Raw genomic sequence first — 27,659 nt, 5'->3', positions numbered from 1 at the left:
TAAACATCGGTTAGCTAGTTTATTTGAGAATTTTTTGCAGTTACATGTTTGAGAGTACAGTAAAATGTGTAAAGTAAAGAAACACAAAAAAAATTCTTTAAAAAAAATAATATGTGTAGATCTGTATCCTTCAAGATGCAAGCAAGGGGAAGTCATGAGGACATGAGAGGATAAAACATGGAGATGGTAGAGCTCTGTAGGGCAGATATGGACCCTGCTTAAAAACTGTTAAAATGCTTCCTTTTTTCCTCTCATCCTGTGTCAGCACTGATCTAACATACTTGGATAGAATAAAAGCATAGGTTCCACTTCATAGCTTTCACCAATCCAGACATGTCAGATCAGTGACTTCTTCAAGACGGGGAAGGAAGGATACATTTTCAAAGTATTCAAACAAGGCCAGTGTACTGCCAAGCAGGATGTATTTTTCGGGTTGTGCTGAAGCATGGCATGGGCAGTATCTCTTGGGTAAAGCATGACTTAGGCTAGATATGGAATCCCATCTGCTGACCCCTATGTGGGTTTTTAAGCCATCAGTGGAGCATCTACATGGCCAGATCACATCTTCCAGTTGAGCAGGCTGGATGACTTTACACACCCTGCAGCGTCCAGTTTCCGACCACTGTTACACATTTTCGCCAAGTTCTGTCGATTGCAGAGAAGATGCCAGTCAGTTAAAAGCAAATGACGATAAGATGAATATTATTGGAAATTCCACATTGTTATGCTTACATGAGCAGCCCTGGCAATGCTGTTGGGAGACTGTAAGGCAGCGAGCTCGTTGAGGATCCTTTTCAGATCGTTATTGTCAGGAGGTGCTGAAAGGAGATATAGAGGAAGACAAAATTAAAGTTGTTGCAATTCTTTTTCTTATTAAAAAAATGAAATAAAAACACTTGGAATTATGGCAGGTATAAGTTATAAATATGCATAATGTGTGGGCGTTTATGTACCTGGCACAGGTGACTGTTGCTGAGACTGAAGCTTTAGGTATGAATGCGCCAGCAGCTCCGCGATGGAAATCCGCTCTCTAGGGTTCCGTACCAAGCACCTCTGGGGGTAGAAAAAAAATATATACATATCCCATTAGATCCCACTTATCCATGTCATTCACAGTAAATCAAAACTCAAACCAAAAAAACAAACAATACATAGCGGAATCACTCACCTTCAACACATCTAGCAGATCCTTCTCTGCAATGTCAGGGAACTCTATCTCATGGGTCGGGTCAATGATGGCGTGTAGCTTGGTGATCTGGTTGGTGATGGTCTGGAATGGAGTCTTCCCATAGGTCATGCAGTACATGATGCAACCAAGGGACCACACATCACCTTTAGTACTAATCTATGAATCAAATCAACAAAGATATTTATTATACATCATTACACATGCATAATCTTCCAACATTGATATAAAATGAGTCCATATGGAATATGCATGTATTAAAAATACATTGTTTTGGAAGGAAGGGACATCAGCTCACCTTAAAGCTTGCCTTCCCTGGCTGGGAGGAGGTGTCTTTGATTGCTTCGGGGGGCATGTAGTTCAAGGTCCCCACCTGTGTTTAGGATTTTTTTCTTGAAGATCAATATCCTTATTTTGGCAAGCTTCTGGTTATGCATACATACATAATGAACAACAGTTGGAGATGGGGGTTGTGCTCTTACCTGAGAATCTTTCATAATGCTTGTCACATCAGGCTGGATGCGGTTTGCAATGCCAAAGTCGATCAATTTCAGCGAGGCATTCACAATCACAAAATTGGCTGGCTTCAAGTCACTATGGACAATACCTACACACAAAAAAGTTACTGAAAAAACTAAAAGGACTCTTATAGAGTGCAATGTTTGGGTATGAGGAACTTTAGAAAACATAATTGTTACTGATGAAGAGAGATAGAGTTCAAGACAGATGGAGAGATAACCATGTTTGTGGATGGTCTGGACTGCCTCCAGCATATTCTTCCAGTAGAACTTCCTCTCCAGCGGGTTGACAGTTTTACGGTTTCGTAGCCAGGTGTTGAGGTCCAGGTTACCACATTCCATCAGCATGTAGATGTAGCTGTTTGTTATTTCACTGGAACACAAGAGAACTCGACTGATAAAATGCACTGCTCACTGGGAATCCCAGTGAGGATGGAACAGAGACCACAACCGAAATACGGTGTTGGGGCCTCCCGAGTGGCACAGCGGTCTAAGGCACTGCACCGCAGTGTTGAGGCGTCGCTACAGCCCGAGGTTCGATCCGTGCAAGCTGACTTGACTCGTTAGTTGAACGGTGTTTCCTCTGACACATTGGTGCGGCTGGCTTCCAGGTTAAACGAGCAGGTGTTAAGAACCAGTGCAGGTTGGCGGATCATGTTTCGTAGGACGCACGACTCGACCTTCGCCTTTCCCGTTGGGAAGTTGATACAAGATCGATGAGACAAGATCGTAACTACCAATTGGATATCACAAAAATGGGGACAAAAAAATAAATAAAACATAACTAAAATAACGTTGTGTTATCCTTCATTTTTTTTTTTTTATGTAGGCCATGTGACTATGCATTTTATTTTTTATGTATGTACCAGTACCACCAGTTTTTGTGTTTTGGATGTACAGTGTATGCATTTCTATCAAAAAGTCTAAATAATTTATTGCTAGACCCTAGCGGAATAAGTCAGAGTAGCAAACACTGAACACTCACTAATCATACAGCTTGATGATCTGATCACTGTACTGCTGCAGGTGATTGAGATGCTCTATCTCGTTCTTGTAGCTCTCCACTGTCTGGGGATCAGCCTCCTCCAGGTTCACATACTTCACAGCAAACAGCTGATTCCGTTGGTCCAGAACCTGGTACACCTGAAATGACAGGGAACCTACCATCAAACCAGCTTAAAAAAAAACCCAGGTAATCGGCCATCCAACCACATGTAGAACTTCCCTGGTATCTTCTGGTTTCAAACAAATTGAAACAGGGAAGTACAATCTTAAATTGTCCAACAAGTAACTGTCTTTTGTTTTCCGTTGCGCAATGTTTTTGAGAGTTTGTTACATTGTGCCCTAATGAACAAGACAACTAGACCCTACCTTACTGGATCCACCTCGGCCAATCATTTTCAGGACAAGGAACCGTTTGCCCTTTATCACGATGGACTCGTTTGAGAGAGCAGCGGTGGAACCCTGAAGTAAGGGACAAGTGCAGAGTCATTCAACCATCAAGTTCACATTTCATTTGACATAGGCCTATAACTTAAACAGAAAACTCACAAATAGAGAACATAACTAGGGCCATGAGATAGTTCCTCCTGACCTGACTGCGTCTCAAGTGATCAGGGAAATCCCATGGATGGCGTTTGTGGTTTACCTGGTGGGTCTGTTGAGCATAGGACGCCTGGCTGAGGGGGGTGCACGGCTGCTGCTGGTCAGGGCCGGCTTTATGGGCTGCTGAGAGAGGGGCCGCAAACGGGGGGTTCCTCTTGACCACGGGGGTAACGTAACTGAGGAGAGAAGGGAATGCAAATGTCAAAGAAAGTCCTATTTCTTTGCACCACTGCTTCCCATCTTTCCTCTTGATTCCAAGACGAAACACACTCACAGATCTCACCATACCGTCTGCCGTGACTGTTATTTAAGCCATGTCACAGGATGGATGAGTCTTAACTTTGCACTATGACAGTTCAGATTAAAATATCATTTTTCAAGAGGTAGTTCTCAAAGTAACCTTTTCAAAGTAACTTTAGTTAAACAAAATATATTTTCATTGAGGGTAGCTTTACTGTAGCGCAACTTCTTGCAGTGGGAAGTAATATTTTCAGGGTAGCTTCCCCAACACTGACAATACCATTTCCTAATATAGCTCAATAGATTCATTAGATTATGGTGATTAGGATCACTGCACAAGAGCTTTTATGTCAGATATATGTCCACTCCAGCCCCCTCACCTGTTGGCCCTGGGGTCTTTGTTGTTGGGTGTCTGGCAGGCGACGGGTGGGTTGAGTCTGGACGGGAGAGGGAGGGATGGGGTGGGCAGAGAATCCACCAGACGTGGAATGGGCCTGAGATCAGGAGGGGTGTGCTTCTCCTGATGACGACCAAACACGCACACAGATAAACCCAAAGATTAAAATAGAAGAATCCAAAAGAAAACAAAAACATAAGTGTTAAGAGTGTCAAAACAGAGGCAAAAAGAGAGACAGAAATGTAGTTAACTCAGCCATAAGAATGAACAAACTAAATTGGAGTTTGATGCTAGCACTTTTCATGTTGATGACACAGTAGTAACCCCAAAAATAACATAGCAAACCAAACCTCTGGAGACACGACTCGGCTGACACGGGCTGGCATTTTCCAGCCTGAAGACAGCTCCATGCTAGAGGGTTTGGGCTGTGTCTGGCTCAGAGGTAAACGGGCGGGAATCTCCGGCTCCCTCTCTCTACAATAGTTTGACAGACTCAATGACCCGTGGGACTGTGGCTCTGTAAAAAGAAACACACATAAGGAATCTAAAACTTACATCAGGTTTGCAAGCTTTAAGCTTGAAGCCGTTATCACTTTGTAGTCAGGATGAACAGGGTCATGTTCATTAGGTACCAAACAGGAGAAAACAGAGGGACCACATTTTTCATTGCATGCCCTAACGAACCCCACCAAGACATACAGCATAATTGACTAAATGTAAATGAAACCTACCTGGGACACACTCTCGGTCTTCTGCGGGGAGAAACTGGTAATTCCCGGCTTTTAGCTTCTGCATTGCCGTCTCAATTAGTTCAGTGGGCTTTGCGTTCACCTGAAGGGCTTTCTGTAGTATTGAGGTGCCTTTCTTGACCTGACCTATTGGAAGAATATGAACAAAAATCTCTTTAGTATCAAAACTCAATATTATGCACGATCGTTTATGTAAAATACAAAAATGGGCAATCTACCTTGCGCCACCTCAAACTGAGCATGTGCTATGTGCACAAAGGCAAAGCCTTTGCAGTTGGATCTCACAACGATGAAGTTGTCCCGAGCATCATCTGGGTCATCAATACTACAGAGGACATTTTTAGACAGCAATCAAACCAATTCTAGAACACTGGAAACACATCTGAATATATGCATGTTTTTTTGTTTTTTAATTTCCAAAAACATCCTGAAGTACACTCACCCTTTGAGTTCGGCAAATCGGACCAGCATCTTGGCATAGCTTTCGTTTTTGCTGTACATTCCCAGCGGCAGTCTGGAGAAGACTCTGGAATAGCAGTCCTTCAGCTTTAGGAGAAGGTTGGTGTCTGTCTGAGGATTGCCCCTCTTCTCCAGCTTGGTCAGATAAATCCGGCAAGCCTCAGGGGAGCTGGAACCGATTATCTGGTTTATGTTGTCAGTGGTATCTACCATTGAAACAGCAGAGAACATAAACTCGATATGAGTGAGAAACTTTTTTCACAAGTTTACCATTCCGTTAGTGAGCACCTCTTTGAATATGTGGGTGTGCACCAACTAATGCTTTTCACTAAACAAGCTTTTTGCACCGTCAACTACTAGGTCAAAATGGTTTCACTTCAACGTAAAAGGTACCTACCTTCCATCCTAGTGGCATCTCTCCTATCTTGCCTTTGCAACAGTGTAGTGGTGGAGTCCACCATTCCCATGTCCTCCCATGGGCGTGGCTCAGGGCTAATGATTGGTGTCTGAGAGAGCAAATCAACAATGATTTGACGGTCCAATCAACTCGACTTTAAAATAAGATTATGTAAAATATCACATGCTCTGCTCTCCATGTTATTTTATATAATTGTAAACAGTTGGGCCGGGTGTTAAAAAAAAAATCATAGGCAATCTATAATTACAACTGAAAAGGTGGGGATTTTCATTCACAAACCTTTAGATTGAGTAAGTCCCCATCTTCAACACGCTTTTGGGAGGATAAGGTAAACATGGCACTTGAACCAGATGTTTGCCTAAACAAAGTTCCATTCATCAGTTTAGGCTTTGTAATCCTGTGTTCTGAACGTGTTTCCTTGAAAAATGTAAAAAAATAAATAAAAATGCTTACCTGGACAAGCTACTTGGGATGAGAGCCTCCCTCCTCGTCACCTGTCTTCCATCACTGTCATCATCATCCATTTCTGAGATAGAGCAGTGGACTACAGGCACTCTCCCTGGCTTGAAGGGCAGGATAATAAAGAACAAGAGATGATTTAAAGCCAGAGAAGTGATGGGGAAAAAACTACTTTAAAACTAGGGCTCACGATATGATATTCTCACGATACTTAGGTACCGATACGACATGTATTGCGAATCTCACGATTCTATATGTATTGCGATTCGATACTGTGATTTTATTGTGATTTGATGTTCCTAACATATTGCTCACTATATGTCTGCTGCAGAGACAAGAGCCATAATAAAATCAAGTTTTGATCAGTCATGAAAATAAAAGTGCGAACAACATGTTGGCTAACAATTTAAAAAGATGGAGAACAAGCTATAGGATGAAAAATACCCGAGTTTGGGCGCAGATACAACCAACTAGCCCTAGCTAACGCTACCTAGCAAAAACCACAATCGATACTTGGAGTCAAAGTATCGATACAATATCGTCCAAAGTAATATTGCGATATGTAACTGTATCAATCCCCCCCAACACTATTTAAAACTACTACTAATAAAAACTCATGTAGGATCTTTAAAAGACTAAAATCAAACTTTACTATGCCAACGGCTCTCTTTCGTTGCGACCCAGACCTCCAAGCTGGAGCCTGGTCCTCTAAGGGTCCATTCCGTGGTTCCATTGTTCTAAGGGAATGAGAAGAACAGTGTCAACACATTTTTTTCACGAGACAGAATAGAAGAATGTAAATCCAAACAGAGAGAAGCTTGGTGTGAGAACTTGGCACTGTAAAAAAAACAAACGCGTATTTTACCCTGAAGAAAATATACTGGAGAGCTGCAAGTCGCCTGTACCGTCGGAGTTTCTGGAGACTTTGCGAAATTCTTTGCCATTTTTTGCAGAACCATTTATATTATAAGTTGAGACTGAAAGAAAAAAAAATTGACAACACATTAAGACAATCAATATACAGTACTAGAACCCTAAAGTAGCATACAAGTAGTGATTTCATTCAAATCTAGGGCGAAGAAGTATGTTCATGTATTATACTATTTTTTATCTTTGACATAAAAAAAAAAAAAAGGAAAGATGAGCTTCCGGTTAATACTGATCTCAAATGGGATTGGAAATTGGACACAACTAACCTGGTACATTTTCCTTATCCTCAGAGGACAGAAGTTCTGCCTTGCCCAGTGTCAAGTTCTGCATAGCAGCCTCCAGCAGGTCGTTGGGTTTGGCATTCAGTTCAATGGCCCTCTGAAGTATCCAAGTACTTTTCTTGGTGTTGCCTTTTGAGATGGGATAGTAAAGAAATAATAATCTTACTGACTAGATACCAATAATACTTTCCTGCAGCAGTATGGAGTTCCAGAATGTGAGTTTCACAGATTGGACAGATGCATTCATCATTGTCAGGATATGAATAACATGTTAGAGATTGAATAGTTGCTCTGGGTGTGTACTGTATTGGGTGAATATGAAAAAGCTGGTAAAAATATGGAGCTAAAGTTGAGTAAATAACCCACATTTGTGTTGTCTGTGTGTATAAATCATCTATACCAGTCGAACCAAAGATTGTTGTGCATCTCTCTACCTTGTGACAGTTCAAACTGAGCGTGTGCAATGTGGACAAAAGCGAAATCCTGGCAGTGTGTAGTCGCAACATTGAAGTTGCCCTCTGCCCCACTGGGGTCTTGAATTCTGAAAGAAATTAAAAGGACTCATTCGACAATATGAAGGAAAAAAATTCATACCAAAAAAGTTGTCTGTTAAAAGGGGCAATCTGGGATTGGTACATATATTTTTAGACTTAAATTCTGAAATAAGCCATTGATTTTTAGAATAAAAGAATTTACTGGTATAAATGCCTCCAGAGCTTAGTTCAACTGTCGGAATCCGTCAGAGAACCCAACATGTAAACTTATTTGACTTCCATTATTTGTAAACCATGTAATTGTAAACAAACACTGAATAGCTTCAAAATATGGATAGAACTATTATTTTGAGCTCATGGATGGTCAGTCCTTGCATCCATGAATTTCTTGCCTTATCCCTCAGCTGTTAACCAAAAAAAGTGGCGACTTTGTAGTTTTCCAAAATCCTAGATTGCCACTTTAATATTATTAATACACACCACACATTGTATTTAACTGATGTAGCTAGGTACAGTCAACAGAGGAACATGTTGCAAAGCAAAGCTCAAGCCTCTCATGGTACAGTATGATCATGGTTCACTCACACATTCAGCTCTGCAAATCTGACCAGCATCCTGGCATAGCTCTCATTTTGGCAGTGTTTTCCCAGTGGCATAGTTGAGAATACACGGGTATAGAAGTCTGTAAGCTTTGTGAGATGACTAGGATCCAAGTGAGGGTCTCCTTTCTTCTCCAAGACCATCAGATATGCGAGACAGGTTTCAGGCGAATTTGAGCCAATGGCCTGGTTGATATTATCAGTGTCATCTGCATGAAAATGGGAGGAAAAAAGACTGAGTGACCATTTGCAAACTCAGTGGCCTTATATGGAGAATATCACTATGTACAATATATGAGGCATGTTGTCTTCGCCATAGAACGAATGAAATGGTTTTATTACCTTCGATTAGACATCTTGTTTTAATTCGGTCGAGCTTCTGACACAACATGGCAAGTTGGTGCTGTCTGTCTGTATGTTCCTCCTCCAACATCTCTGCAAAGAATGTAGCTAACGTTACCGTCGTTACGTTAGCTAATAGATATTGAGGCAGCTAGTAGACTGTAAGCCTAGCTAGCTATTCACACATGACATCTACGCTATAGTGCGATATATACTCTTGATGTGTGAATCAACAAGCAGACAACAGACCCTGGTGTAAATAACCAGCTCGCTGGGATATGTGTAACTAAGTTAACGCCCTTAGCCAGCTAACCAGTTGCATCTCGTCTAGCCAAAGCAAAACTAGCTTAGCGAATAACGCGTTAGCTACCGGATTGTGGTGTATGCCGTAGCACAAAGATTTGCAAGGAAACAAAGCTATAAAGCAATCAAAATGACTTTTTTTTTTTTTTACATCGTACATTAGATTAAAACGCATCTCACCTTTTATAAAATGTAGTTTCACGTGAAACAATTACACTTTCCAGCAACAAAAAAAACGTCAGTCTGTCTGTTTATAACACACTTTCAAATCTACCACGTCCAAGTACTTCGTCAGCTCATTGGCCAGTTTGTATGGTTGACTACGCCCCAAATATTCAAAATACTCCGACCACTTCGATTAAAATTATTTGTAATTTTGTAATTATGGGAATTGCTAAAATGTACTTAAGTATCAAACGTAAATGTATAAACCATTTCAAATTCCTTACATGTTTTATTGACGGATAGCCAGGGGCACACTCCAACACTCAGACATATGTGTTGGAGTAAAAAGTACATTGTTTTCTTTAGGAATGTAGTGAAGTAAAAGTTGGCAAAAAATATTAATAGTAAAGTACAGATAGCCCAAAAAAACTACTTAAGTAGTAATTTAAAGTATTTTCACTTAAGTACTTTACACCAATGGTTAATGGTCATAATTATTTGGTCATAATAAATCCATAGTTTGCCTGGATGACATTCATACTTTTATTAACCAAATGCTGTTTTTTTGTTTTTTTGTTGCCTATAACATTTCACATAACAGCTCTTTCAAGGAAGACAAAAAAAAGCCGAAGTCCTACGATATGTTCTACCACTGGGGGCAGAAGACCAACGCCTATCATAGCCCAGAGATACTTAGTGTGCCTCTTGCCCCGGCTGTGGTTCCACATCCTCTCCCCAGATTCAAGATGTCAGCTGTGAGGCTATGAAGAAGCGACAAATATTTATGGAATAAATAATGAGGACGGATGCTAGGTAGCAGCTGTTAGACACATAGGCTTGTGATATGACTGGTGTCATTATTGCAAGTGTGTTGTTTCGAGAGTGAAATTTACAAGGAAAAATACGTTGCATATCGGTATGCTGATTTCCTAAGTTAGCGCTAGCTAGCCAAACACATGAATTCTGGGGACGGTCACATCTGATTCGCCAGCTGTCAGCTAAGCAAGTATATTGAGCTGTACGGTGAGTGTCTGTATTTTAGCAATGAAGACAATGAACTACCTGTATATATCCGTTTCAGACCCCAAAATATCGAGGTAACGTTACCTAGACTTGATTATAATGCCGCGTTCAAAACAACTGGGAACTCTGAAATCTCCGACTTAATTGCGTTAAAAACAACTCGGAACCCAGAAAAAAAAAAAAACGATCTCCAATGGAAAATCGATTTGAACGGTCATCGAACTCGAGAACTCGGACCTCTTTCTTGAGCTCCGACTTTCCGACCTGCATGATTTGAGCTCATATTTGTATGAGTTCTCAGTTGTTTTGAATGGGGAATTAGATGATGAAGCAATTGAGCCCCACGATGGTGGTCTCGTAATATCCATAAAACCTAGCGTTCAATCAGGGAAATGGTTCCAATAGTTCTTCAACCATACATTTTTCCCATAGAGGATTTTAGAAACGTTTAAGGGTTATGTTTCCTGTAGGCTTACCCTGCCATGACGTTTTGATAACCTCTCTGACAAGGTGACTTATCAATACATTTCTATTTTAACCTTTATTTAACTAGGCAAGTTAGTTAAGAATAAATAATTATTTACAATAACGGCCTACCAAAAGGCCTGTGTGAACGGGGGCTGGGATTAAAAAATAAAATAAAAATAAAAAATAGGACAAAACACACATCATGACAAGAGAGACATTTACATTTATGTCATTTAGCAGACGCTCTTATCCAGAGCGACTTACAAATTGGTGCATTAACCTTATGATATCCAGTGGAACAACCACTTTACAATAGTACATCTATATCTTTTTGGGGGGGGTTAGAAGGATTACTTAATCCTATCCCAGGTATTCCTTAAAGAGGTGGGGTTTCAGGTGTCTCCGGAAGGTGGTGATTGACTCCGCTGTCCTGGTGTCGTGAGGGAGCTTGTTCCACCATTGGGGTGCCAGAGCAGCGAACAGTTTTGACTGGGCTGAGCAGGAACTGTGCTTCCGCAGAGGTAGGGAGGCGAGCAGGCCAGAGGTGGATGAACGCAGTGCCTTTCTTTGGGTGTAGGGACTGATCAGAGCCTGAAGGTACGGAGGTGCCGTTCCCCTCACAGCTCCGTAGGCAAGCACCATGGTCTTGTAGCAGATGCGAGCTTCAACTGGAAGCCAGTGGAGCGTGCGGAGGAGCGGGGTGACGTGAGAGAACTTGGGAAGGTTGAACACCAGACGAGCTGCGGCGTTCTGGATGAGTTGTAGGGGTTTGATGGCACAGGCAGGGAGCCCCGCCAACAGCGAGTTGCAGTAATCCAGACGGGAGATGACAAGTGCCTGGATTAGGACCTGCTCCGCTTCCTGTGTGAGACAGGGTCGTACTCTGCAAATGTTGTAGAGCATGAACCTACAGGATCGGGTCACCGCCTTGATGTTAGCGGAGAACGACAGGTGTTGTCCAGGGTCACGCCAAGGCTCTTAGCTCTCTAGGAGGAGGACACAATGTAGTTGTCAACCGTGATGGCGAGATCATGGAACGGGCAGTCCTTCCCCGGGAGGAAGAGCAGCTCCGTCTTGCCGAGGTTCAGCTTGAGGTGGTGATCCGTCATCCACACTGATATGTCTGCCAGACATGCAGAGATGCGATTTGCCACCTGGTTATCAGAAGGGGGGAAAGGAGAATATTAATTGTGTGTCGTCTGCGTAGCAATGATAGGAGAGACCATGTGAGGATATGACAGAGCCAAGTGACTTGGTGTATAGCGAGAACAGGAGAGGGCCTAGAACTGAGCCCTGGGGGACACCAGTGGTGAGAGCACGTGGTGCGGAGACGGATTCTCGCAATGCCACCTGGTAGGAGCGACCTGTCAGGTAGGACGCAGTCCAAGAGTGAGCCGTGCCGGAGAGGGTGGCGAGGAGGATCTGATGGTTCACAGTATCAAAGGCAGCAGATAGGTCTAGAAGGATGAGAGCAGAGGAGAGGGAGTTAGCTTTAGCAGTGCGGAGAGCCTCCGTGACACAGAGAAGAGCAGTCTCAGTTGAATGACCAGTCTTGAAACCGGAATTATTTGGATCAAGAAGGTCATTCTGAGAGTGATAGCAAGAGAGCTGGCCAAGGACGGCACGCTCAAGAGTTTTGGAGAGGAAAGAAAGAAGGGATACTGGTCTGTAGTTGTTGACATCGGAGGGATCGAGTGTAGGTTTTTTGAGAAGGGGTGCAACTCTCGCTCTCTTGAAGACGGAAGGGACGTAGCCAGCGGTCAAGGATGAGTTGATGAGCGAGGTGAGGTAAGGGAGAAGGTCTCCGGAAATGGTCTGGAGAAGAGAGGAGGGGATAGGGTCAAGCGGGCAGGTTGTTGGGCGGCCGGCCGTCACAAGTCGCAAGATTTCATCTGGAGAGAGAGGGGAGAAAGAGGTCAAAGCATAGGGTAGGGCAATGTGAGCAGGACCAGCGGTGTCGTTTGACTTAACAAACGAGGATCGGATGTCGTCAACCTTTTCAAAATGGTTGACAAAGTCATCTGCAGAGGGGGAGGGGGAGGAGGATTCAGGAGGGAGGAGAAGGTGGCAAAGAGCTTCCTAGGGTTAGAGGCAAATGCTTGGAATTTAGAGTGGTAGAAAGTGGCTTTAGCAGCAGAAACAGAGGAAGAAGATGTGGAGAGGAGGGAGTGAAAAGATGCCAGGTCCGCAGGGAGGCTAGTTTTCCTCCATTTCCGCTCAGCTGCCCGGAGCCCTGTTCTGAGCTCACAATGAGTCGTCAAGACACGGAGCAGGAGGGGAGGACCGAGCCGGCCGGGAGGGTAGGGGACATAGAGAGTCAAAGGATGCAGAAAGGGAGGAGAGGAGGGTTGAGGAGGCAGAATCAGGAGATTGGTTGGAGAAGGATTGAGCAGAGGGAAGAGATGATAGGATGGAAGAGGAGAGAGTAGCAGGAGAGGGAGAGGGCGAAGGTTGCGACGGTGCAATTCCATCTGAGTAGGGGCAGAGTTAGTAGTGTTGGAGGAGAGCGAGAGGGAAAAGGATACAAGGTAGTGGTCGGAGACTTGGAGGGGAGTTGCAGTGAGATTGGTAGAAGAACAGCATCTAGTAAAGATGAGGTCAAGCGTATTGCCTGCCTTGTGATTAGGGGGGGACGGTGAGAGGGTGAGGCCAAAAGAGGAGAGGAGTGGAAAGGAGGCAGAGAGAAATGAGTCAAAGGTAGATGTATGGAGGTTAAAGTCACCCAGAATTGTGAGGGGTGAGCCATCCTCAGGAAAGGAACTTATCAAGGCGTCAAGCTCATTGATGAACTCTACAAGGGAACCTGGAGGGCGATAAATGATGAGGATGTTAAGCTTGAATGGGCTAGTGATTTTGACAGCATGGAATTCAAAGGAGGAGATAGACAGATGGGTCAGGGGAGAAAGAGAGAATGTCCACTTGGGAGAGATGAGCATTCCAGTCCCGCCACCCCGCTGACCAGATGCTCTCGGGGTATGCGAGAACACGTGGTCAGACGAGGAGAGAGCAGTAGGAGTAGCAGTGTTTTCTGTGGTAATCCATGTTTCCGTTAGCGCCAAGAAGTCGAGGGACTGGAGGGTAGCATAGGCTGAGATGAACTCTGCCTTGTTGGCCGCAGACCGGCAGTTCCAGAGGCTGCTGGAGACCTGGAACTCCACGTGGGTCGTGCGCGCTGGGACCACCAGGTTAGAGTGGCAGCAGCCATGCAGTGTGAAGCGTTTGTGTGGCCTGTGCAGAGAGGAGAGAACAGGGATAGACAGACACATAGTTGACAGGCTACAGGAGAGGCTACGCTAATGCAAAGGAGATTGGAAAGAAAATTAACTAAACAACTGGGGAAGCGAGAGCGCAGGGCCTCCCTCACTAGCCATTCGCTGAAACATTCAAATATAACTTTTCCAACTTCCACTTAGAAATTATAATTGATGTAAACTACAGTGGTTCAATGTTTCCAGGAATAGGCTCAAACATAGTTTATTCAGCCTGATAACTTGGTACAGTATTCTTCCGTGAAACCCACCCAGTGCACCTTGTCTTATGACGCCGTAGCTAACTAGCATGCTAGCATCCAATAACACACGGTTAGCACCAATACTTGGTTACAACAAACTACCAATGGATCATTCGTGTCCGTGTCTAGTTCCTTTCATAACGAGACAACACTACATAAAGAGACCTAAGACAACGTAGTGTGGCAGTAACACATGACAACCGCATGATAGCAGCACAACATGGTACAAACATTATTGGGCACAGACAACAGCACAAAGGGCAAGACGGTAGAGACAACAATACATCAGGCAAAGCAGCCACAACTGTCAGTAAGAGTTGTCAGCGAACTGAAAAGAGGAGTGACCCAGGGATGTGTGTGTTTTGGGGACATTTAACAGAATGTGACTGGTAGAATTGGTGTTGTATGTGGAGGATGAGGGCTGCAGTTGATATCTCAGATAAGGGGGAGTGAGGCCTAAGAGGGTTTCATAAATAAGCATCAACCAGTGGGTCTTGCGACGGGTATACAGAGATGACCATATTTATGGAGGAGTATAGAGTGCAGTGCTGTGCCTTTGGGTACTCCCATGGTGACAGGCAGTGGCTGAGACAGCAGATGTTCTGACTTTATGTACTGCACTCAGAGTAGTTAGCAAACCAGGCCAAAGACACCAATACTTCTTACCTGGCCCACAAGAATGGAATGGTCTACCGTATCAAAAGCTTTGGCCAAATCAATAAAAATAACAGCACAACTATTTACTCTCAGATTCTAAAATGCTAAGTAGCATCAAAGTAGACATCATGCTAAACTACAAATCCCTGCAAGCTCCTGCACGTCATCTCTAGCTGACACATTTGCTAACAGGCATTGTCAATTTAAAACTTGCACAAGACAGTTCACATAATTGCCCATTTAAAGAAATGTAGTCAATTTATTCATTACTACATTTAGCTAACATTAGATAGTTAATCCAGAGATGCTTACCTTTGCCTTGATTCGGCAGTCTCGTCCAGATCATGGCATTTGTAGGTCTTTATGATGGCCACATTAGCAGCCAATGAGCATTTCATTTTTGGGAGGTAAATACAGGCAGATATACTGTTAGTCACATTGTCCTAGAGAGTTTTACACGGTTATCAAAATGTCACGCCAGGATAAGCCTACATGAAACGCAGCCCTTATTTTTCCAAAATTTCAAAAATCCCTTATGGTTAACATTAATGGTGTAAAAACAATTGGAACCATTTCCCTGTTTGACTGCTAGGTTTTGTGGGTATTATGACTCATACTATGATACTTTTTAAATTGCCAGGAGGAAGTAGTAACCAGGAAGAAAATAGCTAGCTAACTTTCTAGCTATGCTAATGACAAAAGCTATGACAGCCAGCAAGCTTACTCATTATTAGATGGATGTTGATGACAGTCTTGCTGGAAAATTCAGATTATAAATCCAATTTGCTAATAATGGTATGTCCTCCTTTTAGCTCAGCTTCACCATGGCTATCTCTCAGTTTCGCCTTTTTAAGATTTGCACGTGGCTTGCAACCTTCCTTTCATTCTTCAAAAGGTTGATATGCAGGTAAGGAACACCCATTATGGTGAATTGAAAGAAGCAAAACTGATCTAGAACCCTTTGCTGTGTCAGATTTGGTCAAATCTGAAAGCCATAGTCTGTAAGATTTCCAGTCATTTTACTTAATGTTGAAATGAATGATATGGAATGTCATTCCTTGAGCACAACCAAATACATTAGCATAGAAATCAAGTGCTATTTGCATGAGAAAATTGCTTCCCATGGAATGCCTTTGCTCTAAAATGTATGTTTTTGTGGTGGCCCACAGTTTGACAGTAAGCACATTTCCTGTTTTGACATAGATCTGGGAGGTTGCGTAAGCTAAGCGGGGATCAGATCTCTCTTCCAACGACGGTTGATTTTTCATCAGTACCCAAACCGGTCAGTGATATACAAGTTTATAAGATGCATCATGTTAGCAATAATGTGCTGTAAGTGCTTAGTCGATTCGCTTTACATCCCTAACAAACCTGCTTTCCCCCTATTGTCATTAATTACATCATCAAGCATTTATTGTGCAACCAACAGTCAATGTTTACTTTGTGGCACACTTAAATCCTTTCTCTTTGTTTTCATCATATTATTTTCGTCATGTTCTTTTTACAAGAAACTTCATTTACACCTTGTCACTTTGACCAAACCCTGTGCAGGCAGAGATTGAAGAATGGAGCTCGTGGGATGAAGATGGTCCCACAAGTATCAAGATCGAGGGCGGTAATGGCAACGTGTCACCACAGCCTGGCGAGGAAGAGGAACCAGACTACTTCAAAGACATGGCTCCCACCATCAGGAAAACACAGAAAGTAGGCTAGGTCTTCATTTAAAGCTGAAATCTCTGCCACTGTTTGCCCCAGCATCTTTTGTTGTTTGTTTTGTTGAGTTGATTAAACTCAGGAGAAGAGTGTCAGGCAGCATGATAAAAAAAATCGCAGTACTGTACATACTCTGGTGTTATACACTAGTGGTTAGTGTTGGACTAGTAACCTAAAGGTTGCAAGTTCGAATTCCCGGGCTGACAAGGTACAAATCTACCGTTCTGCCCCTGAACAAGGCAGTTAACCCACTGTTCCTAGGCCGTCATTGAAAATAAGAATTTGTTCTTAAATTGATTTGCCTAGTTAAATAAAATAAAAAATATGTGCATGCAATGATGTCCAAGGGGAAAAAAGTGTTTGTTTGACTTGACCTCTTTGTTGAAATATCCCAAATGGATGAGGCATTTTCACTAATTACAGATTCCAGCTTTAAGTGCATTTCTCAACAGTAATTGTCAGTAGACTCAGCAATATACGTTTACCAGAAGGGAGGAGCAGGGCAACTCCCAACACAAACAAAAATTGTCTAAAGGGCAAGGCTGCACTGTTCAACATTTGTTTTCACCGAGCTATCACATGGCATGAGGGCGAAGCAAACTCCCGTGCACATGCACTGATGCTTAACAGTATTTGGTTTGGTGATGACGAGTGCAGCCTCTTGCCTCACACTGCTGCTTGTAGTCACGCCATATCATATTGTTGAGTCTTAGTAGTTTTAACTTGTCTCCTTTCTCTCTGTCCCCACCCCAGATTGTACTGAAGAAGAGGGAGCCACTCAACTACTTGGTACCTGACGGCAGTGCAGGCTTCTCCAGCAGACTGGCAGCCACTCAGGACACCTCCTTCATCCAGCCATCTGTGAGTTTGTGTAGCATCGCCCAAAGTACACTGCCTATAGAACGTTTACACCATCCAGAGCTTTTTTTCTCACATTTTGTTGCCATAAAATGTCATCTAAAATGAGAAAATTAGATTTTTTTTTTTCTTTCTACAGAGCTACACAACCTACTCCACATTTTCAAAGTGAAAGAAAGTTATAGAAAATGTTCTAAATTAAGAAAAGACAACTGAAATACCATAGTTTGATAAGTCTCCTGTGTTAATACTTGGTGGAAGCACCTTTGGCAGCCTTTGCAGCTTTTAATAATTTGGAATAAGATTCTAACAACTTTGCACAACTCTTATGGCAACATAAACTCAGCAAAAAAAGAAACGTCCCTTTTTCAGGACCCTGTCTTTTTAAAGATAATTTGAAAAAATCCAGATAACTTCACAGATCTTCATTGTAAAGGGTTCCCATGCTTGTTCAATGAACCATAAACAATTAATGAACATGCACCTGTGGAACGGTCGTTAAGACACTAACAGCTTACAAACGGTAGGCAATTAAGGTCACAGTTATGAAAGCGTAGGACACTAAAGAAGCCTTTCTACTGACTCTGAAAAACACCAAAAGAAAGATGCCCAGGGTCCCTGCTCATCTGCATGAACGTACCCATAGGCATGTTGTAAGGAGGCATGAGGACTGCAGATGTGGCCAGGGCAATAAATTGCAATATCCCTACTGTGAGACGCCTAAGACAGCGCTCCAGGGAGACAGGACAGACAGCTGATCGTCCTCACAGTGACAGACCACGTGTAACAACACCTGCACAGGATCGGTACATCCGAACATCACACCTGCGGGACAGTTACAAGATGGCAACAACACCTGCCCGAGTTACACCAGGAACGCACAATTTCTCCATCGTTGCTCAGACTTTCCGCAATAGGCTAAGAGAGGCTAGACTGAGGGCTTGTAGGCCTGTTGTAAGGCAGGTCCTCACCAGACATCACCGGCAAGAACGTCGCCTATGAGCACAAATCCATCGTTGATGGACCAGACAGGACTGGCAAAAAGTGCTGACGAGTCACGGTTTTGTCTCACCAGGGGTGATGGTCGGATTCGCGTTTATCGTCGACGGAATGAGCGTTGCACCGAGGCCTGTACTCTGGAGCGGGATCGATTTGGAGGTGGAGGGTCCGTCATGGTCTGGGGGCGGTGTGTCACAGCATCATCAGACTGAGCTTGTTGTCATTGCAGACAATCTCAAGATTTTGACCCCCCTCTTGTTCAGGGACACATTATTCCATTTCTGTTAGTCACATGTCTGTGGAACTTGTTCAGTTTGTCAGTTGTTAAATTTAGTTATGCTCATACAAATATTTACACATGTTAAGTTTGCTGAAAATAAACGCAGTTGACCGTGAGATGACGTTGCTTTTTTTTGCTGAGTTTATATCCATTGTTTTTGTCAAAATTGCTCAAACCCATTACATTTGGTTGGGGATCATTGACAGACAGCAGTATTTAAACTTTGTCTTAGATTCTTTTAAGCCGATTTAAAGTCAGGACTGAGACTAGACCACACATGAACACTCAACACCTATTGGAAAGCCATTCTGGTGTGTCTTTGGCATTAAAATGTGTGTAATTGTCTCGCTGAAAAAATTGAATTCTCTCAGGTTTAGGTTTACAGAAGACTGAGTCGGGTTTTGGGCTAACTTCTTTTATCCTGACAAAATCCGCAGTCCCTGCCGATGACAAGCATACCCATAAAATGATGTTGCCACCACATTACTTGAAAATAGAGAGGGTTTCACTCTGTGTTGTATTGGATATGACCTTGTACTGTGGATTAGTGTTAATTATTATTTTGATGAATACTGATTTTGCAGAGGTGGTATTTGACATTAGGGTGGGGTTTTTAACTTGAATGTTCTAATGTACACTGCTAACCTCTGAAAATGTTGTAAACAGAGGTCTTTTGAAAGAGGATGGGCTGGGGAGGGGCTTTGAGAGAGGTGGTACTGCTCTATCCACTGTGTCCAGATTTCAAAACCTCAGCCACCAAAAGGTGAGAAGCTAGCCAACGCCTGTCCAATTTCTTGTTTCAAGGATTACAGACCAGCTCTCTATAGCAATATGATGAAGTCTGAGTTTCTTTTTAGTTCACCATCTCAAGTTGTCTGTTTTAGTTGGACCAGTGCTGTGACATTGTTCATTCCCAGGAGTGCACAACTCCTCCTGGGCCACAGTTCTCTGTATTCAGGTTGAATAAAGGTTTATAGCGTTGTGAAGAATAGTTGCTAATGGAGATTAGGTCCCACTGCCATCCTATACTGTGTCAGCAACTGTCTCCTGACTGCATTCCTGTCCTCTCTGTCCTACAGTCTGAGCTTGGAGACATGGATACCTGGCATGAAGACGCCAACGCCTGGGAGGATGAGTCGTCAGATGCTGCCTGGGAGGCCGATTTGGTGCTCAGGTGATAGCACTTTTAATAATGTGAAGAGCAGGGGTATTCAAATCTTACACTACAGGTCCAGAGCCTGCTGGTTTACCTGATAATGAATTTCATCTAACTGGTGTCCCAGGTCTAAATCAGTCCCTGATTGGAGGGGAAGAATGGGGGGGAAGCAGTGGAACTGGCTTCGATGTAGTCTGCGCGGGACTGATTTCTTCATCCTGCTCCCAACCGCTATCGCATAACTGGTTCTGAACCCAACCGCTGTCCTGCAGTGTTATTTTAGGCATATGTGATTCAGCTCACTTGCCAGCCATGGTCCTGGCAATTTTGTGCTCATTAGGCAATATCGAAAATGTGCAAAAATAGCCTAGGTTAAATTACTTGAGATTCTCACATGGCCCATTTATATTAAGCTATTGGTATTAGTGGGCTATATCAGCTAATATGCTAGACGTAGAGTTGGAGAGACTTGCACTTTCTCTTGAGCTATTTTTATAGCCTACCTTTTAGGAGTGGGACGATTTTCAGACTGAGACAAATATGGGTTATAAATATGTATTTATAGGCAATGTAGTAAACTATAGCCTAATCATATTCAGGTAGTAAATTTCCTTGGAAAGATAACTGCCAGGGATTCTCCGCCCATGCATTGGCAGCCTACTCTATTTCGATGAGACCAAACATATACACTACATTACCAAAATTATGTAGACACCTGCTCATCGAACATCTCTTTCCAAACTCATGGGCATTAATATGGGGCTGGTCTCCCATTTGCTGCTATAACAGCCTCCGCTGTTCTTGGAAGGCTTTCCACTAGATGTTGGTACATTGCTGAGGTGACTTGCTTCCATTCAGCCATGAGCATTAGTGTGGTCGGGCACTGATGTTGGGCGATTAGGCCTGGATCGCAGTTAGGCGTACCAATTCATCCCACAATGAGGTTGAGATCAGAGCTCTGTGCAGGCCAGCCAAGTTCTGCCACACCGATCTCGACAAACCATTTCTGTATGGACCTCGCTTTTTGCATGGGGGTATTTTCATGCTTAAACAGGAAAGGGCCTTCCCCAAAATATTGCCACAAAGTTGGAAGCACAGAATTATTTAGAATGTCATTGTATGCTGCAGCGTTAAGATTTCGCTTCACTGGAACTAAGGGGCCTAGCCCGGACCATGGAAAACAGCCCCAGACCATTATTCCTCCTCCAATAAACTATACAGTTGGCACTATGCATGAGGTCAGGGCTTTGTGATGGCCACTCCAATACCTTGACTGTGTTGTCTTTAAGTCATTTTGCCACAACTTTGGAAGTATGCTTGGGACTATTGTCCATTTGGAAGACCCATTTGCGACCAAGCTTTAACTTCCTGACTGATGTCTTGAGATGTTGCTTCAATATATCCACATTTTCCTTCTCACGATGCCATCTATTTTGTGAAGTGCACCAGTCCCTCCTGCAGCAAAGCACCCCCACAACATGATGCTGCCACCCCCGTGCTTCACGGTTGGGATGGTGTTCTTCGGCTTGCAAGCTTCCCCCTTTTTCCTCCAAACATCACAACGGTCATTATAGCCAAACAGTTCTATTTTTGTTTCATCAGACCAGAGGACATTTCTCCAAAAAGTACGATCTTTGTCCCCATGTGCAGTTTCAAACCGTAGTCTGGCTTTTTTATGGTGGTTTTGGAGCAGTGGCTTCTTCCTTGCTGAGCGGCCTTTCAGGTTAAGTCGATATAGGACTCGTTTTACTGTGGATATAGATACTTTTGTACTTGTTTCCTCCAGCATCTTCACAAGGTCCTTTGCTGTTGTTCCAGGATTTATTTGCACTTTTCTCACCAAAGTACGTTTATCTCTAGGAGACAGAACATGTCTCCTTCCTGAGCAGTATGACGGCTGCGTGATCCCATGGTGTTTATACTTGCGTACTGTTGTTTGTACAGATGAACGTGGTACCTTCAGGTTTTTGGAAATTGCTCCCAAGGAGGAACCAGACTTGTGGAGGTCTACAATTGTTTTTCTGAAGTCTTGGCTGATTTCTTTTGATTTTCCCATGATGTCAAGCAAAGAGGCACTGAGTTTGAAGGTAGGCCTTGAAATCATCCACAGGTACACCTCCAATTGACTCAAATGATGTCAATTAGCCTATCAGAAGCTTCTTAATCCATGACATTTTCTGGAATTTTCCAAGCTGTTTAAAGGCACAGTGAACTTAGTGTATGTAAACTTCTGACCCACTGGAATTGTGATACAGTGAATTATAAGTGAAATAATCTGTCTGTAAACAATTGTTGGAAAAATTATTTGTGTCATGCACAAAGTAGATGTCCTAACCGACTTGCCAAAACTATAGTTTGTTAACAAGAAATTTGTGGAGTGGTTGAAAAACGAGTTTTCATGACTCCAACCTAAGTGTATCTAAACTTCCGACTTCAACTGTATATGCATAAGACTGTTTGTGTGTGCAATGTAGGGCTGACCCCATTTAGTCGACTGGTCGATTTTTCGGTCGATAGGCTGTTGGTCGACTGAGATTTCGTTAGACGACCAGTAGCAAAACAAAATGAATCATGGTGTACAAGGCACTTGTCAGATTTGCGCCTATATGAGTGGACTGTGTGGAGGCTGTGCGATGGCACAGTCCATCACTCTTAAGATTTGTGCTACTGGAAATGTATATGGTTATATTACGTAAGGACAGTGGCGCAATGCTAGTAAAAATTATTATTTTATAACAAATGTGCATTCTCCCGCGTTGCATAGTGGTCGCTCTCTGCGGAAACACATCAGTGCGCTGTTGAATTGGCGGCTTTTCCTAGACCATGTTGCTATGTGAGTAATATCAAAGTTAAACAGCATATTGGTGTTGAGAGCCAGTGGTGGCAAAAATACCCAATTGTAAAAGATACCTTAATGGTACTGTTTTTATTGTATTTTTTGTTGTTGTATTAAATTATTTTTTATTTAGGATAGGTAGGGCACACTCCAACACTCAGACATAATTTACAAACAAAGCGTGTGTTTAGTGAGCCAGCCAGATCAGAGGCAGTAGGGATGACCAAGGATGTTCTTGATAAGTGTGTGAATTAGACCATTTCCTGTCCTGCTAAGCATTCAAAACGTAACAAGTACTTTTCAGTGTCAGGGAAATTGTATGGAGTAAAAAGTACATTATTTTCAATTTGAATGTAGTAAAGTAAAAGTTGCGAAAAATATAAATACCCCCAAAAACGACAAGTTGTTATTTTTACTTAAGCAATTTACACCACTGTTGAGAACAATGGGTGGAGGCAGCAGCGGTGTTAGGAGACGAGAAAACAGCCCTTGCCTTAATTTTCTAAGAAAAGTGAGGCGAGAGGAAACCCCAACTTAATTAGGTCTATAATCAATGTTAAATGTATATGTGGCAAGAATAAGTATGTGAACCCTTTGGAAATACCTGGATTTCTGCATCAATTGGTCATGAAATTTGATCTGATCTTCATCTACGTCACAACAATAGACACAGTCTGCTTAAACTAACAACACACAAACCATTACATGTTTTCATGTCTTTATTGAAATATACCGTTTAAACATTCACAGTGCAGGGTGGAAAATGTATGTGAACCCTTGGATTTAATAACTGGTTAATCCTCCTTTGGCAGCAATAACCTCAACCAAACGTTTTCTGTAGTCAGGAGGAATTTTGGACCATTCCTCTTTACTAAACTGTTTCAGTTCAGCAATATTCTTGGGATGTCTGGTGTGAACTGCTCTGTTGAGGTCATGTCACAGCATCTCAATCGGGTAGAGGTCAGTACTCTGACTGGCCCACTCCAGAAGGTGTATTTTCTTCTGTTGAAGCTATTCTGTTGATGATTTACTTCTGTGTTTTGGGTCGTTGTCCTGTTGCATCACCCAACTTCTGTTGAGCTTCAATTGGTGGACAGATAGCCTAACATTCTCCTGCAAAATGTCTTGATAAACTTGAATTCATTTTTCCGTCGATGATAGCTGGCTGTCCAGGCCCTGAGGCAGCAAATCAGCCCCAAACCATGATTGCTCCCTCCACCATACTTTACAGATGGAATGAGGTTTTGATGTTGGTGTGCTGTGCCTTTTTTTCTCCACACATTGTGTGTTCCTTCCAAACAACTCAACTGTAGTTTCATCTGTCCACAGAATATCTTGCCATTAGCGCTGTGGAACGTCCAGTTGCACTTTTGCAAACTTCAGATGTGTAGCAATGTTTTTTTTGGACAGCAGTGGCTTCCTCCGTGGTGTCCTTCCATGAACACCATTCTTGTTTAGTGTTTTACGTTTTGTAGACTCGTCAACAGAGATGTTAGCATGTTCCAGAGAATTCTGTAAGTCTTTAGCTGACACTAGGATCCTTCTTAACCTCATTGAGCATTCTGCGTTGTGCTCTTGCAGTCATCTTTGCAGGACGGCCACTTCTAGGGAGAGTAGCAACAGTGCTGAACGTTCTCCATTTATAGACAGTTTGTCTTACCGTGGACTGATGAACATCAAGGCTTTTAAAGATACTTTGGTAACCCTTTCCAGCTTTATGCAAGTCAACAATTCTTAATCATAGGTCTTCTGAGATTCGAGGCATGGTTCGAATCATGCAATGCTTCTTGTGAATAGCAAACAAAAATTGTGATTTAATTTACATTTTTACTTAGGCCTGTATTTAAATACTTATGTAGGCTACTGTATCAATTAATCATTCATTCATGTCATCACACAGCATACGAGTCATTCATGATTTGAAATGCAATCCAGCATTTTCGTTTTAAAATAAAATAAAGCATTCCTTGAGTAATTGGCGTAAACGATAAATAAACCGTTCCATTTCGGAAATTGCATTCATTAATGAATGCGACTGTTTTGAATCTTTGCTGTAATAAAGGCTTTACAAAAAAATATACATTTTCTTGACCTCCAATATTTTCCACAAGTTACATTTATTCCACACATCTGACTTCCTCCTGAGCATCCATTAAAACACTCCCCCGTTTCGAGTTTATTTGTCACGTCCTTTGCATCCATTTTGCTGTCACGTGTTCGGAGTTTGTTATAACCAAGTTATTGATGTGATTATGGTATAGGTCAGTCCCCATTGGTCACAAGCATGTGATGCATACATTTGTCACGTAAATAGAGGATTGGGGGAATAGGGAATGTTTTTACTAAACAAATGAAGGAATTTCGGTAATATAACTTTTCAGTCAGAAATGGCTGTAATTATGTTGTAGCTTCAGAAAAAAAAAAAAAACACAATAAATTGATGTTCTGTGGTGGTCACTGCAGCAGGGAGGCGAGAGAGACAATGGTTGCTAGTCAGTCACTCGCTGTCATTTTTTTTTAACCAGTGCAGCAAGTCAAATCAAATGCGGTCATACTCCCTGTAGTCATTTGTGTGTCTTTTTAATTATTTCATCAAACGGTGCGCTTAAAGCATCAGACAAGCTCAGTGCATATAGTTGATTTGATTAAAACACATAGGATGTGTAATTTTATGGAAAAATACATGTTTAAAAATGTGGACCAGATGACTCGAGGTCGTGCAAAAAATTGTTCGGGGACAGCCCTAGTTCAATGTGATAATCCTGTCATGTTCAGTGTCATATTACTGTCATATTGTCAAGAGATCTGCAAGTTTCGTTGTTATCCAGCAGGTGGCAGTATATTAAGAATGTTCAGCACCGAGTCAACAGGAAAGAAAGGCATTATTTGCACACAGAAAATTCTGGCTTCAGGGAAACTTGGTTGGCAGTACTTTTTGAGTTTTTTTTCTCTCTACCTCTGAACTATCACCATTGCTCTCTCAATAAGCTTAGTAATGAGGTTTGTTGCAATCCTTTTAAATTCACACCTTTTTGTGTTTCCTTGTCTACCAGACAACAGAAGATGGCCGAGAGAGAGAAGCGTTCCATGGAGCAGCAGAGGAAGAAGATGGAGAAGGAGGTTCAGAGGATGATGAAGAAGGACCAGAAGATTGCTGTCAAGCTATCGTAACATTTTTTTAGAGCACTCATCCCGTGAGCCGGAGGGCAAAAAAAGAAACACTTAGACAAACGTCATCACACTATCCTCTAGTCATCTCCACACGAACATCATCTCTACTCCACGCAGCGGTCATTTTTTAAAATCTCTGTCCACCAGCCATCATTCGAGACATGGCTTGGCCAGTGTGATGTTTGTTCAATGACTGTTGCATTTAGCTTTCGGAAGGCACCTCATACCTGGGATGTGTTCATTAGGGCACGCAACGGAAACTAGCGTTTTTTTTTTATCTGACAAGTCCAGGAAGTCACCCCCTGTATCAGTCCTTTTTTTTTTTTTTTGCGCAGAATGAACACTACCCTGATTTACAGTAGAAGTCGGAAGTTTACATACACCTTAGCCAAATACATTTAAACTCAGTTTTCCCAATTCCTGACATTTAAGCCTAGTAAAAATGCCCTGTTTTAGGTCTGTTAGGATCACCACTTTATTTTAAGAATGTGAAATGTCAGAATAATAGAGAATTATTTATTTCATATTTTATTTTCATCACATTCCCAGTGGGTCAGAAGTTTACAGACACTCAATTAGTATTTGGTAGCATTGCCTTTAAATTGTTTAACTTGGGTCAAATGTTTCGGGTAGCCTTCCACAAGCTTCCCACAATAAGTTGGGTGAATTTTGGCCCATTCCTCCTGACAGAGCTGGTGTAACTGAGTCAGGTTTGTAGGTGTCCTTGCTCACACATGCTTTTTCAATTCTGCCCACAAATTTTCTATAGGGTTGAGGTCAGGGCTTTGTGATGGCCACTCCAATACCTTGACTTTGTTGTCCTTAAGCCATTTTCCCACAACTTTGGAAGTATGCTTGGGGTCATTGTCCATTTGGAAGACCCATTTATGACCAAGCTTTAACTTCCTGACTGATGTCTTGATGTTGCTTCAATATATCCACATTTTCCTTCCTCATAGTGCCATCTATTTTGTGAAGTGCACCAGTCCCTCCTGCAGCAAAGCACCCCCCACAACATGATGCTTCCACCCCCGTGCTTCACAGTTGGGATGGTGTTCTTCAGCTTGCAAGCATCCCCCTTTTTCCTCCAAACATAATGGTCATTATAGCCAAACAGTTTTATTTTTGTTTCATCAAACCAGAGGACATTTCTCCAAAAAGTACCATATTTTTCTCCATGTGCAGTTGCAAACCGTAGTCTGGATTTTTATGGCGGTTTAGGAGCAGTGGCTTCTTCCTTGCTGAGCGGCCTTTCAGGTTATCTCAATATAGGACTCGTTTTACTGTGGAACTTAGTGTATGTAAACTTCTGACCCACTGGAATTGTGATACAGTGAATTATAAGTGAAATAATCTGTAAGCAATTTTTTGACATATTACTTGTCATGCACAAAGTAGATGTCCTAACTGACTTGCCAAAACTATAGTTTGTTAACAAGAAATTTGTGGAGTGGTTGAAAAACGAGTTTTAATGACTCAAACCTAAGTGTATGTAAACTTATGACTTCAACTGTAATTGCAGTTCATGTGACAATACTTTATTGAATCTGAAGGGTTAAATAAATACTCTGCAATGCCCTTTGGCATTGCCCTATATCAAAGACTTGCCATCAAACGTCACTCTGGGTTCAGTAATTAGATTTGAGTTATAGAAAACAAAGAAACTGTCCATTTGTATTTCCCAGGAATATGTGTAAATATTCTGGTACCTATAGTACAAGTGATCTCTCAAGAGACCTATTTCTCTGACATTGTCTTATAACATGAAGGACAAAGGTGTGTAATTAAATGTAAGTCTCACTGTATATCAGTTATTTCCCTTTCTTGCCTTGGTTATTGTGC

The 27,659-nt window shown here is 42.3% G+C and overlaps 2 protein-coding genes across 5 annotated transcripts; one reads left to right on the top strand and one right to left on the bottom strand.

The window, feature by feature from the left end:
* LOC106583830 (dual specificity protein kinase Ttk) lies at nucleotides 1-15,323 on the bottom strand. 4 transcript variants are annotated; one of them, XM_045704709.1, is made up of 25 exons: nucleotides 15,117-15,315; nucleotides 8,678-8,770; nucleotides 8,322-8,544; nucleotides 7,677-7,783; nucleotides 7,228-7,371; nucleotides 6,897-7,008; nucleotides 6,684-6,768; nucleotides 6,026-6,135; nucleotides 5,852-5,930; nucleotides 5,552-5,660; nucleotides 5,138-5,360; nucleotides 4,914-5,020; nucleotides 4,678-4,821; nucleotides 4,297-4,463; nucleotides 3,930-4,069; nucleotides 3,353-3,485; nucleotides 3,076-3,168; nucleotides 2,690-2,847; nucleotides 1,926-2,077; nucleotides 1,669-1,793; nucleotides 1,485-1,559; nucleotides 1,169-1,345; nucleotides 954-1,053; nucleotides 733-818; nucleotides 1-645 (listed from the first exon to the last, which is right to left on the bottom strand). In XM_045704709.1, exons 1-25 carry the CDS (start codon nucleotides 15,148-15,150, stop codon nucleotides 559-561), a joined length of 3,063 nt encoding a protein of 1,020 aa, XP_045560665.1. In that variant the 5' UTR covers nucleotides 15,151-15,315; the 3' UTR covers nucleotides 1-558. The 4 variants fall into 4 exon arrangements, with proteins under 4 accessions (XP_045560665.1, XP_045560661.1, XP_014023914.1 ...); XM_045704705.1 differs by having other exon boundaries at nucleotides 1,669-2,077; nucleotides 15,117-15,323; XM_014168439.2 differs by lacking the exon at nucleotides 15,117-15,315 and adding an exon at nucleotides 9,161-9,279 and having other exon boundaries at nucleotides 1,669-2,077; nucleotides 8,678-8,768.
* On the top strand, nucleotides 9,866-26,130 carry LOC106583820 (receptor-binding cancer antigen expressed on SiSo cells). The gene is made up of 7 exons (XM_014168420.2): nucleotides 9,866-10,168; nucleotides 15,617-15,711; nucleotides 16,008-16,086; nucleotides 16,356-16,508; nucleotides 17,271-17,378; nucleotides 19,734-19,828; nucleotides 25,700-26,130. The coding sequence occupies exons 2-7, from the start codon at nucleotides 15,629-15,631 to the stop codon at nucleotides 25,815-25,817; spliced, it is 636 nt and encodes a 211-aa protein (XP_014023895.1). The 5' UTR covers nucleotides 9,866-10,168; nucleotides 15,617-15,628; the 3' UTR covers nucleotides 25,818-26,130.
* The last annotated feature ends 1,529 nt before the right edge of the window (nucleotides 26,131-27,659 follow it).

This window comes from Salmo salar, chromosome ssa02 (assembly GCF_905237065.1).
Source record: "Salmo salar chromosome ssa02, Ssal_v3.1, whole genome shotgun sequence".
Lineage (NCBI taxonomy): Eukaryota > Metazoa > Chordata > Actinopteri > Salmoniformes > Salmonidae > Salmo > Salmo salar.
The sequence above is the reverse complement of the archived record's forward strand: the minus strand, read 5'-3'. Positions and strand labels throughout refer to the sequence as shown.

Excerpts from the sequence above, each read along its gene's own strand:
- LOC106583820 (XM_014168420.2), top strand. The coding sequence starts at position 15,629 with ATGGCTATCTCTCAGTTTCGCCTTTTTAAGATTTGCACGTGGCTTGCA. Across the intron at positions 15,712-16,007 it reads TTCAAAAGGTTGATATGCAG|ATCTGGGAGGTTGCGTAAGC; the intron begins GTAAGGAACACC and ends GTTTTGACATAG. Across the intron at positions 17,379-19,733 it reads CCTCCTTCATCCAGCCATCT|TCTGAGCTTGGAGACATGGA; the intron begins GTGAGTTTGTGT and ends TCTGTCCTACAG.
- LOC106583830 (XM_045704705.1), bottom strand. The coding sequence starts at position 15,150 with ATGATCTGGACGAGACTGCCGAATCAAGGCAAAG. Across the intron at positions 2,848-3,075 it reads GCCGAGGTGGATCCAGTAAG|GTGTACCAGGTTCTGGACCA; the intron begins GTAGGGTCTAGT and ends CTGTCATTTCAG. Across the intron at positions 2,078-2,689 it reads ATCATCAAGCTGTATGATTA|TGAAATAACAAACAGCTACA; the intron begins GTGAGTGTTCAG and ends CTTGTGTTCCAG.